This window comes from Cololabis saira, chromosome 12 (assembly GCF_033807715.1).
Source record: "Cololabis saira isolate AMF1-May2022 chromosome 12, fColSai1.1, whole genome shotgun sequence".
NCBI classification, from domain to species: domain Eukaryota; kingdom Metazoa; phylum Chordata; class Actinopteri; order Beloniformes; family Belonidae; genus Cololabis; species Cololabis saira.
Genome location: NC_084598.1, coordinates 6,045,840 through 6,061,025, shown reverse-complemented (window position 1 = coordinate 6,061,025; position 15,186 = coordinate 6,045,840). Strand labels below are relative to the sequence as shown.

Here is a 15,186-nt window from a genome sequence, read left to right as displayed (position 1 = left end):
CTTTTCAAATAAGTTTCGAAACTCGCGTGTCATTCAGCTCAGTTCAACCATGCTGCAGTATCTATCGCGGAAGGTCGTCCTTAGTTAATATTGGCCATTGAGGGAATCTAACACCGATTGAAACCACGGTGTGTAAAATTCAAACGACCTTTTGATGGAGTTTTGTTCAAACAAGTTTGAACAGTCGGTCCGGTTTGCTGGTATGAAGAAGGGCTGCATGCGGAAGAGCCGCGAGTCTTAACGAGGAAGAGCCGGTGTCTCTGGATGGCTGCGAACTCCACGGCCGATGGGGAAGAGGAGGAGGACAGAACCCTGTGGTCCAGGTGAGACCGGCACCTGTAACGACCTGAAACTGCGGTAGTTGTTCCGCGAACAGCGTCTTCATCGCTGCTCATCCCGACCGGGAAACGCTCAGGTCGGACCGGCTCGGAGCTGCAGTCAGTGATGACATGGTGAAGAATAAACTAGATTTACCTGGTGGGAGAGGGATTAGTGAGTTAGACTACTAGTTTGGTCCAGAACATCTCTGCCTGAGCTCAACACATCTTGTTTGACTGTTTTTAAGAAGACCAACAGACTGGATGTTTACTGTCAAACACGGCTCAAATGACAAACGTGGATTTAAGTTTGCTACACATGCGCAGTCTGCAGGTAGTGGCTTACGTCTATAAATGTGCGTGTGATATGTACAGGACTGTCTCAGAAAATTAGAATATTGTGATAAAGTCCTTTATTTTATGTAATGCAATTACAAAAACAAAAATGTCATACATTCTGGATTCATTACAAATCGACTGAAATATTGCAAGCCTTTTATTATTTTGATATTGCTGATTATGGTTTACAGTTTAAGATTAAGATTCCCAGAATATTCTAATTTTTTGAGATAGGATATTTGAATTTTCTTAAGCTGTGTAATGTATGACATTTTTGCATTACAGAAAATAAAGGACTTTATCACAATATTTTAATTTTCTGAGACATTCCTGTGTGTGTGTGTGTGTGTGTGTGTGTGTGTGTGTGTATATATATATATATATATATATATATATATATGTGTGTACATGTACATATCTTGACTCTGAAGGCAAGTGTATTTCTCTAGCGCAATTTGAGAACAAGGTGATTTAAAGTGCTTTACAAAGACTTTAAAACATTATTTAAAAAAGCATGATTTAAAATTTAAACAAAAAAGAAAGAAAGACACTGGATAATATCAGATAAGACCAGTAGTTAAAATGTGATAAAGTTTTGGAACTTCAGATTTACAGCTTTATTCAAAGGCAGCTGGAAACAGGTGTCTCTTCAACCTGAACAGAATCAAGTTGGTACTGAGAGTCGGTGGGTTTAGCCAGGTTAGGTTTAGCCAGGTTATGTTTAGCCAGGTTAGGTTTAGCCAGGTTAGGTTTAGCCAGGTTAGGTTTAGCCAGGCTAGGTTTAGTCAGGTTAGGGTCAGCCAGGGCCGGCCCCGACCAAACTGCGGCCCTAAGCCCCACATCCTCACACCTTTCCCCTTCCTAAATGTATCATAGGTACAAAAAGACTGTATAACAACATGCCATTTCACTTGACAACCTTTATCAGTAATAACAAATGTGCTGTTAGTATAGATACAGTAGTTTGACTATATGAGTTGAATACAATTTAAAAAAAATGAAACCTGAAAAAAAAAATTAAATAAACTTCAACCTGAAATAAATAAACAAATCCGAGTCACAGATAACCATCAATTACTCATCAAAAGAAAGTTACTTCCACCTCCTCAATCCCCCACAAAACACTGAAAGCAGGTCTGAAATCAGAGCTAAAAATCTAACCTTTTACAGATGCACATGTCTCTATTTGGATGCAAAGTCATCAATGAGGCTGAACACAACATAAAATTGATATAAAACTATAGCCAATATGTTATATATTGGCTGAAGTTTATAGATACGGCCAATTGGTCATGTGACCACTCTTTTTCAACAGAGGTGAATGCAAAGGGCGTTAACATGGCATTCAATAAATGTTCGTCAGGGCCGCTGGAAAAACACAATTCTCCAGTACAGACAGAGACTGGAGACAGATTCCTATCTGAGTTTCAGCTCAGGTGTTTGTGCTACAAAGTTTTATTAACAACAGACCCACCTTTAAATGAAGCATGCGTTTCCTCGTGTTTTACCTCTTTGGTCCAGCTCCTCTGCGTGGCAGGGTGGAGGAGCAGCAGCCACTCAGGTGATGGGTCCCAGGTGTGTCCCATCACCTGAGTGGCTGCTGCTCCTCCACCCTGCCACACTCTGCTATTGCTCATTAAACAGGAAGAAGCAGGATCCTTGACCAATAGTAGAGGAGCTGGACCAAGAAGGGCAGCCCTCCTTGTTTGCATAATGAGGCAGAAATGCATATGTTAAAGTAAAAGGTTTTTAGATTTTGGATGCAGGAACCCACTTCTCACACATAGGTCTGTAGTTACAGTTTAATCTTTCTGTTTCAGAAATAAATTACAATACCATACATGCCTTTTAAGCAAAAATCTTTTGCAGACCCCTTGCTCTAAAATGGATCCCCATGCTGTTCATGGGCACCTGCCTCCTCTACTGTTCCCGGATGACCCTGCCAGTCTGCGTCGTCTCCATGGCAGCCACTTTTCAGTGGAGTAAAATTGAGTCCGGGCTGGTCCTGGGTGCATTCTTCTGGGGCTACTGCTTCACACAGATCCTCGGCGGCCATGCCAGTGACAGGTGAGCTATCCTTTCAGTCAGACCCTTCCAGAATGAAATGTTACTAGAACAGGCTGTTTGCATTTGTGGTTTAGCGTTAGTTGGGTTTAGCGTTTCAGGATTTGAACCTGTCAATACTTGTTGTTTTTTAGAGTTGGAGGAGAGCGTGTTCTGTTCCTCTCAGCAGCTTCCTGGGCTCTCATCACCACTATGACCCCTCTGCTGGCTCATCTTGGCTCTCACACCCTCGCCGTCATGACCATGGCCAGAATCCTGATGGGACTTCTCCAGGGTAAATTTTGTAACACTTATGTTATTAGATTGCAGATATATCGATTGTCAACATGTGAATCATAAAAACTACACTTCCTTTTTTTTTGTTTTTTGCTTTTTTGAGTTCTCTGAGACATTTGTCCTCCATCCATAAGGTTTCCTTAGTTGAACTGGCTAGTGTCGAGTTTTGAGCATATAAGGTGTAATCAGTGGCTCCCATCACTCCTGTGGGATGTTAAAGTCTTGTGTCCACTCTAAATTGTTTACTTGGCTTTGGTCACATGAATCAAGGTGCAGATGGTTGTAAAACAGCCGGAGCGCCAGATTCACAACTGCACTGTAAGTTTTTGGACCTAAGGTAAAAACTAAGGTCTCCTCATTTTTATGATGATTTTTCTAATTTGATTTTGTTACTTCTTCTTACTCCGCTCTCAAACCATCTGTGTTCTCTGTCCAAAATGCGCACATTGTTGTGATAAAAACGTGTCTATGGGCAGAAATATGTACCACTAGAAACTGAATTTGAATAATTTATATTTGAATTTGAATTGCTCAACTTGAATAATTGCATTTAAAAACTGAATCTGAATCACATCATTTGATGCGTTCTCACAATTCAAATTCAGTTCTTGCAATTCAATTTCAATTTTACTGTGCCAGACATCCGGGTCTTCCAGAGGAAGAGCAATCGAGTGCAGATACAAAGAACTCCTTTTCACGTAGCCTACTATAACCTCTATTTTCTTTCAACGATATAAACGACCAATGGGAGCTAGATATTTCAAAACTTATTGTGTTTTCTCTATTCTGTGTAAAAAGTGTAGATGTATATCTTGCCGTTTTGTAGAAAAATCTCTGCATACAAATTCAAATTATGTGATTCAGATTCAGTTTTTTAATGCAATTATTCAAGTTGAGCAATTCAAATTCAAATATAAATTATTCATATTCAGTTTCTAGTGGCACATATTTCTGCCCATACGTGTCCCTTATCATGAGATACTGTACAAGTGAACCTCTGAATGTTGACCTGATGAACGTCTGTCCTGTGACGTGCGTTTGTGGAGTTTCTGTTTGGGTTTTTGTTTTGAGGGTGAGCTGGTTTTTGTCTCAGGGTGGTTTGAAATGGAGCGGGAAGTCATGGTTTGAAAAGATCCGTTTGAATTTCTCCAACACGACTGGCACATATGGGATGTGGCAGTAGTGTGTTTTTTTCCTCCCCCTGATTCCCAGGCTGAGTTGACATCGGACCAGTTCGGTTATCTGAAGGGCACACGTATCTGCTATGAGACAAAACACAAAGGAATGGAAAAGGAGCTTCAGCTGCCTTTTATTCAACATTTTGAGAAAAACTGTGACCTTTACACCAGCTTATAATATATCTTTATCAATTTCAAAATATGTTTGCTGAGTTTGTTTCCAAAAGTATGAGCTCTAAAACTTACACTAACAGTAAATACAAAGCTGCAGGTTTGCTTGTCGTTTTATAAAACATAGAAACAGAAAAGAGACAGTTTCAACATATATTGTTTTAAACTGAAACTGAAACCAGACACCTGCTCTGTTTTCAGGTGGTAGAAAATCTAATCATGCACTAGTCATGCACGGCAGGAGTCTTGGACATGTACATCTGTTTCATATTACATCCCATAGTGGAAATAGAGCAGAGCTGCCACGAGGAGCAGAATATAACCTGTTGCTAGTAATCATCTTTTCAGTGCATGTGAGGATGGTGAGTGATGCTCCAGCTCATCTGAGAGTGGAGGCAGGAGTGGAGGGGTTCAAATCCGGGCCACTGCCGTTCCCAGATTTCTGCTCGCCAACTCGTCTTTCACAGATTTTAGCCATCGCTCATTAACGGGAGTCAGAGGTGTCAAGTAACGAAGTACAAATACTTCGTTACCTTACTTAAGTAGAAATTTTGGTTATCTATACTTCACTGGAGTAATTATTTTTCAGGCGACTTTTTACTTTTACTCCTTACATTTTCACACAATTATCTGTACTTTTTACTCCTTACATTTTAAAAACAGCCTTGTTACTCTATTTCATTTCGGCCTTTAAAAAAAACTATCCAGTTAAATTGCTCCATCCGGATAGAGTGAATTTGGTTGTGGTTGTTTCAGATGTTCTTGTCCAGTTTTGTTCTTACATCCGTTCCCTCAGATTCCTGCAACTTAACTTGGATGTACATTCCAATAAAGGTTAGGATAAATGATAACATGCCTCTGAAGTTTGACTTTTTGCACCATTACAATACTTATAGGCAACTAGTCATCATATCTCCTGCTCTCTGAAACACATGTTAATGCTCAATAGTACACATATATGCTTCTTTAATATATTTGCATTATACTAAGATACATTCATTTTCAATGGCTTTTGTCCTTAATGGCTTTTTTCCCCCTTACATTACTTTTACTTTTATACTTTAAGTAGTTTTGAAACCAGTACTTTTGTACTTTTACTTGAGTAAAAAACTTGAGTTGATACTTCAACTTCTACAGGAGTATTTTTCAACTCTAGTATCTATACTTCTACCTGAGTAATGAATGTGAATACTGAAGACACCTCTGACAGGAGTCCAACTGCTGGAGTTCATAGAAATGACATGAATTCACAGCGTCCTGTTTGGTGTTGCAGGTGTCTTCTTCCCATCTTTGGCGAGCCTCTGCTCGCAGCGTGTAACAGAAGGGGACAGAGGATTTCTAATGAGCGCCATGCAAAGTGGCAGCCATTTTGGGTAGGTCATTTTGGGTGTATTAAAACATTTGCATTTCATGACATCTTTTTTTTTTCTTGCTCCCTGACTGTTGAAATTCTTTCAGAACATTGTTAGCAGGTGGGATGGGGTCCCTGATACGGGACCGGTATGGATGGGAAAGCATGTTCTACAGTACCGGGCTCCTGTCTGGACTCTGGGCTCTCACAGTTTGGAAATATTTATTAAAAGGTACAGCAGTCAGTCATGTCTCCTACTAATCTCGCTAGAGTGAATGGCCGGGTTTCCCAGATCAGTTAAGTAGTTCTTAACAGCGAAAGACTTCTTTCAAACCTTCTTAAGGAGCCTGTGAAAGAAAATCGCGTTTCCCAGAGTCGCTCTTAGCTTAAGAATCTCTTTCATTAAGAAGGAAATGAAAGATGCTGCTGACCCAGTCTTTACAACCATCTTAGTGAACAAAGACTCACAGATCCAGCCGCGTCAGGCAAAACAATATTACACCAAGCAATGAGATATTAAAACAATGCACCCCGCACAAGTTTTGATCTATTTTATACTTTAGATTTATATTGTTTAGCATTTATTGGTGACAGCAAAGGGGGGAAAAAAAAAAAAAATAAGGAATAACAAGTGTGTTCCTGTATATGCTTTATGCATTACGCACAAATAAAACGATCATCATGAATATCATTTATTTGATGATTTGGCTGCTATACAGCATGTTCTCGCTGCAAATCAACCGCGTCACCGTGCGCGAAGCAGAACTGTTTTTATGAACGCATTCATGCGTCAGCACTTCAGTCCCCTGGACCGCGCTGTCCAGGCAGCCGGGACACCGATCCTCCTGCGCCGCGCCCGAGCGCATCTATGTGATGACAGGGAAGCAGCAGCTGATCAACGGGATCCTTTGATGAATCGTTCATTACAGTCTCAAATATAATCAATGGTGTCGGTTTATATTAAATAATCTTTTTGCCCAGAAGAAAAAAGAGCGAAGACAACGACCCATAACTATTTTCTTCTCTTGAAAAAACCCACCTGCGGGATGCAGCAGCATCAGAAGAGCAGGAATACGTGCGTGGCGGGGATGATCTCTGCAATCTGAAGCCCTCTATAATTGTAAAAAGAATTTCACTTATCACGGGTTCTTTTTGGAACATAACCCCTGCGAAAAACCAGGGATTGCTGTAATTCCACGTTGCGATTTGCGAAACTCGCTCTCTCTTGGCTCATGTTTTTGAAGCACACACACGCCCACCACGTTTCCTCCCGGTTTCTGCGTGTGGGGAAAAAAAGCCTCACTGTAGCCAGAAATAACGGAGTAACGCACCGTTTGGATGAAAAAGGGTCATTGAATTATATTTATCATCTTAATTTTTCATTATAACGCACAGGCAGCAGGGAATTAGTGCGTTAGGTAGCAGTGCTGCGTGTGAAAATGCGCTGATAGTGATCGGTGATCGATTTGCCTGGCATCGATTGATTTGGTTTCGTAACCGGACAGCTGCTCCAAAGAGCTTCTGAAAGAGCGAAACTAAAGAACGGTGTTAAGAAGTCATCTGGGAAACACCCATATCTTAGGGTTCTCTCTTAGTTCAAACCTTCTTTGAACCTCTCTTAAATCCTTAAGAGAGGTTGGATCTGGGAAACCCGGCCAATATCAGTGGTAGATTTCTGTAACATGCTCATCGTTTGTTTAGGTAAAGTTATCCCAAAGCAGATTTCCACAAAGAATACCTCCCAATCATCTTGGTCCAGAAAACACTGGCTGATTCTTTTCACAAGGCCCCCTGTCTGGTACAGTTTATAAAGAATGACCTCATCATTGATGATTTACATTTGCATGATCATGTGAGTATGTTAACTCCTCCTCTCTGTCACCTCCTCGCTAAGGGCCATGATGTTTGCTCACATGTGCACATGCGGCACCTTCTACACTCTGTTATCATGGTTACCCACATACTTCAAAGAGTCCTTTCCTCATGCTACGGTACTTACACCTACACTGTCATTCATCTCACTGCTTCCTAGATTGAGCACTTTACTAAAGACTACTTCAAGTTGACTGCATTGTTTGAAGTCCACTGAGAAACGTTCTGTCTCTGCGTCTGTTTCTGCAGGATTGGCTGTATAATGTCATCCCATGGCTAACTGCAATTCCCTCAGCAATTCTTGGAGGAATTTTTTCAGACTTCCTCATTAGCAGAGGTAAAAAAAAATAAAAAAATAAAGTGACATTATTGTTTTACTTTTCTTTAAAAAACAAACAAAAAAAGATCCAACTAATGCTTTTCTTTTTTTCTTCATTTTAAGGATATGGTGTATCATCGGTTAGAAAAATAATGCAGGTAGGTAATCATCCTGCATGTGCATTTAAAGGGGTGGAGCAGTTATTTAAAATGATCAGTGGTCTTACTGGAAGTTTTGGCTGTCGGCTTCAAACATGCCACGACAAATTAATGAATCTTTTGTAAATGCACACAGTCACTGTTCAAACCTGTCTCCAAAATAGTTGGGATGCCATGTGAACTGTCATGAAAGCAGGATGCTATTTACAGATCATTTACGCTCTAAATTGAACCCAGGACAGCACGAAGACAAAACGCCAGCTGAACCTGAGAATCTAATATCTTTTTAATAACATGCTTAGTTTTATTTTGATTTCAGCAAGATGCCTTTTAAAGCTTGAAAAAGGGTCGGAAAAATACATGCAACCTAGTGAAATGCTAAAGTGCACACGGCTGGGTGAACTGACAGGCCAGTAACCTGGAGGATCATTCAAAATGTCTCAGTTTTTTCTGAAGCAAAAGTAGGGAAGGGTTTACTTCTCTGCAGGCACAGTTACGTAGACGGGCATATTCTGGAAATCAACTTCATGCAAAACATGCCAATGCTCCTATTCCTTTTAACATGTTACGAAGCGGTTACAGTTATGAAGCATAACCACACGACTCCTACTGATTTTATTTCACCCAGGAATATAATTATCCATATCCCACCAAACACAGGGCACTATTCGGGTTAGTTCTTCACCTGAGTAATCGTGGTGTTTCTTTCCTCACTTTCCCGTTTCACACTGACTGCTAGCGGCTACGTGCTGCAAATCAATCAGCGAGTTTCATATGAAAAGTATCATCTGTGAAACTATGAAAACTAGTTCACAGTTCATGTGAGCGGTGTGGATTTCATCTGTCTTTGTTTTCCCTCTCACTCTCACTCTTGCATGCAACCGTCCAAAAACGTAAACAGACGGTTGAGACAGGGGAAATTATGACAATGCATGTCAACACAAGAAAAAAAGCACAGAAAAATATCAATCAATCAATCAACTTTATTTGGAGAGCATGTTTTAAACACCACAGGTGTAACCAGAGTGCTGTACATTAAGATCAAATTAGGCTAAGAAAATACGTTAAAAAAAAGACATAAAAACACAAACATACGAAAAATAAAATAACAGGTTTACGGCAGGTGCATTTTAAGGTGCAATGCAAGATGAGATCACACTGTGTTAACAGCCTGGGAATAAAAGTGTGTTTTTAAAAGAGATTTAAAGCAGGAGGAGAGGAGGCCTGTCGAACACTGAAGGGCACTGATCTTGGGGGTCGGGGTGGGCAGTCAGGCTGAAGCAGATCAGATAGATATGGTGGAGAAATATTGTTCAAGTATTTAAAAACAAATAACAAAAAATTAAAATGACTTCCGTAGTACACAGGGAGCCAGTGATGTGCTCGCGCCCACGGGTCTGCGTTAGCAGGCGAGCAGGAGCAGCAGAGTTCTGCACAAGCTGCAGACGGGCAAGAGGGCTCTGGTTAATGCCTGAATGCAGTGCATTACAGTAGTCAAGACGAGCTGGGATAAAAGCGTGGATTAATTTTTCCAAGTCGGGTCTTGATAAGATTGGTTTCACCTTTGCTATTTAGCTAAGTTAATAACCTTTCAGATAAAATAAAACAAATAGATTGATAAAAGAAGGCATGGAGGAAAACTGAACAATTTTATTTTAATTTTTCACATTACACACAAAGAAGATGTTTCTCTTCCTTCTTCTGTGTTTGGGCAAAGCCAAAAGAAGAGCATCGCCACCTAGAAAGGCCGTACTTGATTACTTCTTATTTTGAATTGGTAAATTTGAGTATAAAATAATGTTTACACCTTGATTTCAAGTATACAGCACTTTTCAAACATCAGTTCAACTCAAAATGCTTTAAAGAATAAAACAAAACATAAAGCAACAACAGATGAGAAATACAAGTAAATACAAGTTAAAACAATGATGAAATACAGACGTGCATAAAAGTCTAGTATGAATGAACAAGTATAGTAAAACTAATTCAGTTAAAAAACAAAACATGAACTCAATCATGGGCTCTTTCAAAAAGGAAGGTGTTAGGTTTTGACTTAAAAGTCGTATCAGAGTCAGGGTTTGGTATCCAGACTGGTCGCTGGGAGCTTTCAAACTAAAAGCTTTCCATTCTGGACTTGGACCTTGTGGCAACTGGGAGTAAACCAGCAGACTGACACCCAGGTGCTCTGGTAGGTTTACATGGAGCCACGAGGCCTGTAAGATACGATGGGGCCCGACCATTTAGAGCTTTATGTGTCATACAGAGAATGACAGAACAGATAACTACTGTAGTGAAGCTAAAACAGGGGAAATGTGATCTCAGAATCCTTGCAGCAGCATTTTGATAGAATTATTTGGACATTCAGTTATAATTGGCATTTCAGTCCGGCCATGATGTAGAAAATGCATGTATTTGTGTTTGTCGGAATGGGAAAGGGGAGACTGAAAACCAGTCATGGTTGGGATCTTTCAGGCCCTCAGGCAGCGCCACCAAATGATAAACGTTTCGGTCCATAGACCTTTTTCAAGGCATCAAAAAAACCCTTTTTTATGCCTTGAAAAAGGTCTATGACCCAATTGTTGGGCTAATAAATGAGTGCACGGTGAGGCTGCAGCTTTCCTCCTCCGACGCACCTTTCTGCAAATCCGGTGTAAAAAAGTTTTCTACTTCGGATATGAATACAAAATAAAATGAAAACATTACATGACTTTTTTACTCCTCGGTTTGAAACATATTGATGGCATCAAACTCAAAACCGATTATAAAAGTTCAATCTTACTGTTTCGGTGTCTTTGTACCATTTCTAATGAAATGTCCACATTAACATATATCACCTGTGCCCCCCCCTCCCTCAGTTCTGTGCCATGGGCGTATCCAGCATGTTTGTAATGATGTTATCTGGATCGGTCACATTCACCACCGCCCTGGTCTGCATTTCTGCTGCTGTCAGTGCGTCCACCTTCACCAGCGGGTACGTTGGATCATCATCATACTGATAATAATAATTATACTAATAAAGAATTGCTTATTGATATGTATATTAATTAAATTCAAGATGTCTCAAACAAATACTAACGTAGTAAATAAAGACGCCAGCTTCCAACAATGCATACAGGACTGTCTCAGAAAATTAGAATATTGTGATAAAGTTCTTTATTTTCTGTAATGCAATTAAAGGAGCATGAGGCTCCTTTTAAGAAATGAGACTCTCTAGCGCCACCCTTCGCCACGACGGCCGTTGGGGGTACTGCAGCCAACAGCGAAGCCGGCACGGGAGAACGGGGAGAACCTGCATGCAGCGTCATGTGACGTCACATCCGCAGGACAGCGCGGGAAATTCCGGGCACAATTGCAGCACATTTTGCACCTGTTCAAGGCAACGGAGAGATACACTAGAGGGCTCATTCTTTTTGGTTTGAAACGCTTCATCTGACATTATTACTAGAAAACTTAAAACGTATACAAATTTTTTCATAAATCCTGCCTCAATCCTGCCTCATGCTCCTTTAAAAAAACAAAAATGTCATACATTCTGGATTAATAACAAATCAACTGAAATATTGCAAGCCTTTTTATTATTTTAATATTGCTGATTATGGTTTACAGTTTAAGATTAAGATTCCCAGAATATTCTAATTTTTTGAGGTTAGATATTTGAGTTTTCTTAAGCTGTAAGCCATGATCAGCAATATTAAAATAATAAAAGGCTTGCAATATTTCAGTTGATTTGGAATGAATCCAGAATGTATGACATTTTTGTTTTTGTAATTGCATTACAGAAAATCACAATATTCTAATTTTCTGAGACAGCCCTGTAAGCATATTGACTAACTAAAGGCCCTTCTTTTATTCTATAAAATCGATTACATTTTCAATTAAAAAAATATTTACATAGTCTAATAATGACTCAGGTTTTTAAAAATGTACTTGAGTTTGGAAGGTTGTGTTAATGAGCAGGTGCAGACTGAGCTGTTTCCCGTGTGTGTTTCAGAGGAGTGTCTGTGAACGTACAAGATCTCACTCCCTCATGTGCAGGAGCTCTCTACGGTCAGTTGCAAGCAGCCAATATTATCTTCTTCTTGTTTTGTAATAATTCCTTCCCTTTTGTTGGTATAATTTAGCAAGATTTCCTTATTTTCTGCCACAGGTTTTATGAACATGATGGGTGCTTTTATGGGTATGTAAGCACCATCTGAAACCCAGGAATGTATTTACAGTAGTGAAAGTGCAGCACTGATCTCTGGTGTGTTCTGCAGGGCTGGTGTTGGTGTCTTTTTCCGGCTACCTGATAGAGGTCACCCGGTCGTGGGCCACAGTCTTCTCCCTCATCACTTTAGTAAATGCTTCTGGTCTTGGGATCTTCCTCATCTTTGGAGATTCTCAACGTGTCGACCAGCTACATCATTCACAGGTTATTGTGATTTGACACAGGCTTCTTGACATTTGGATGATGGTGCTCTCCCATCTTAACACATGGTAGAATAAAAAATAAATTACGGGTGAAAATGAACAGACATGGACTCAGACACTGTATCTATTACCTTTGGGTTGCTGAATATTTATTTAGTAGATTTGTACAAACAGTGACACCCACTGGTCAGAGATAAAATTATGTGGTTACACGTTGCTTTTGCATCATGGCTTAGATTTGATCTAAGGATATCTGTTTTTGTTGTTCGTTAACTTCCCTTTTGTCCCATGTTTTAAAGCGAAGCTTCACTGTTATGAATCTGTGGTGGGCTTCCATAAGAGTTTGTATAACTGACAGACAGCAGTGTACACCAGATAAGTTACTCAAATAAAGGTTGGAGTAACTTATGAGACCACATGAAACATATAAATATGTATATATATGTATGTATGTATATGAACACATTTACATCTTTATACATATATTTATATGAATGTCCTTCATTAATGGAGAATCAAAATGTCATGTTGTGTATTAGCTTATTGTCATCAAGTGTCTGTTTATTAAACTAAGTAATGACTAAAGTGTTAAAAAGTTTACATATTTGTAAAAACAGAAATTGCAATTTTATTTTTATATTTAAAATAGATAAGAAATGTCTAAATTATTATCCACTAACCTATAAGATTTTTTTCTTTAAAGAATTCATTTTCTAGCTTATTTTTTATTGTATTTTGTTATTGTTCTATTAAATACAATCTGTTTCTTATGTGGTACCATGGAAACAATAGCAATATCAAACAAACAATGTTATTGAAATTAAAAATTAAAATCCCCAAAAAAGCTGATATTGTCCCATGTGTAGTGAAAAAATACTCAGCCTTCACACACTAATGAGTCTTTAGTTTATCGTCACCATTCTGTAAACTGATGCAAGTGCATTTACTGCTTCTGTTTACCATACCACTGTTAAAAAGAAAATAAAAAAACAACCACTTGTAATTTGTAATTATTATTATTATTTTGGCTAATTGCCACACTTCGGTTATGTGTGTGTCCATTCTTGATATGATATTGCCAATGTTTTCTATTTAAGAAAATACAAATACATAAATGATATATACAATCTAAATTATAATATATATACATTCTTGGTTCTCTGCTTGAATCATCTGTTGATGTATATAGTCATTAAACTCTTTTAGGATTTATCCAAGATGTTTAGTATGTTTCTAAATAAACCATGTGCAACATCATCAACAACATTGTGGCTTTCGGCTTTGAATCTGGGGAGAAAGGCACGTCTGACGGTTTCTTCCATGCAAGAGATGGAAGAACTGGTCCTGAACACTTTCAGGTAGGTGCTGTGCTGTGAGAAACACATGAAGTCACATAGAGAAGATGCCATACAAAAGGAATATAAGCTATTTGATCTGTTTTGCTATTTTTGAAAACCTGGCATATCTAACATGCTTTTCTTATAGCTATAACTGCAGAAAATCAGATTCTGTAAACTTTCGTGCCTTGTCCAGAGATGTCAAACTATGAAAGATGTTGGCATCACATCAGAAATACCACATGGGATGGGTTTGTAGTTTTAGTTTTTAACAGCCCTTTTTTCATGTGTGAGGAGTTTTACCTTATGGGATTGAAGGTTTCAATGTGAACACACTAGTTGTGCAAGGCTGTGGCACTAAAAAGCATACATATTTGAAAAATATATTGGAAAACTTTATGACCTGGCTTGTATCTAATATGGATTTAAAATAATGTGGAAGTATGTTGGGTTTTTGTCTCCCATTTATTTCCAGCTGCTGTGTAAAGGATAATTGGTTATTTCCAGCGCTGCACCTCACAAGTTTCAGAAAGATTCAAAGCATCTTCATGAATCTGATCTTCACTCTTCCAACCTTAGCTGCCTTGCCTTTCTCCTTCAGAATTGGTCCGGTTCAAACATTTGTAACTGCATTACACATATATTATAAATGGGCATGGTACATAGTGTCATCTGCTCACATTGGCAGAAAGTGCACTGCCTGAAACAGCACATTCTTCAATTCTCATTTCCTGACTGAGGTAAAAAGATGTACAGTAGTCGTATCTCAAGGTAAGGTCACAAGAGGCTTTTTACTGGCATTAACTCACATAATTAAAGGCACACAAAGCAAAAGTAAAATAAGAGATGGATATATGGGTGGCTTTACATCATGCATTGCAACCATTCAAAGCATAATGACAACAATAAAAACAATTGGTTACAGCGTGGGAAGAATGCACAATCAATTGTCATGGATGAGAGTCGGTGAGAGACTAGTTTGTAGCGTTATTATATTTTTGAAAAACATTTATATGTCACGTAAACCTACTAGTCTCTCTTCTCAGCTGTTGCTGGCTTAGTGATAGTCACAACTACGGCACTAGACAAGCCTTGAGATTCATGTTTTCACTTTTAAACCTAAAACTGATGCCTTCAAAAAAAAAAAAACTGTGATGTACAGGGCAATCACATACTGGAAAAGACTTGAACAACATTTAGTTTTAATTTCTAATATAGTTGATTTTAAGAAAATACTTAGAAGAGCTGTAATGCAGAAAGAGGTTATTCTAGAATGTGATTGTTTTTGTTATTTTATTGTAATCTGTTAGGAGTTATGAATGTTGGATTTTCTTTATATTTTTTTGGTTTAATTTCAAATTAGTGTGCTGAGTGAGGTTATCATTACTATATTG

The 15,186-nt window shown here is 38.8% G+C and overlaps 1 protein-coding gene across 2 annotated transcripts; it reads left to right on the top strand.

Annotated features, from left to right (window-relative positions):
* The first annotated feature begins 39 nt into the window (after positions 1–39).
* Positions 40–13,720, top strand: LOC133456719 (voltage-gated purine nucleotide uniporter SLC17A9-like). 2 transcript variants are annotated; one of them, XM_061735267.1, is made up of 13 exons: positions 40–323; positions 2,526–2,723; positions 2,855–2,994; positions 5,619–5,718; positions 5,804–5,928; positions 7,398–7,494; positions 7,591–7,687; positions 7,818–7,905; positions 8,011–8,045; positions 10,901–11,016; positions 12,037–12,092; positions 12,193–12,222; positions 12,302–13,720. In XM_061735267.1, the coding sequence occupies exons 1-13, from the start codon at positions 265–267 to the stop codon at positions 12,469–12,471; spliced, it is 1,311 nt and encodes a 436-aa protein (XP_061591251.1). In that variant the 5' UTR covers positions 40–264; the 3' UTR covers positions 12,472–13,720. The 2 variants fall into 2 exon arrangements, with proteins under 2 accessions (XP_061591251.1, XP_061591252.1); XM_061735268.1 differs by lacking the exon at positions 40–323 and adding an exon at positions 324–452.
* Positions 13,721–15,186: the final 1,466 nt, after the last annotated feature.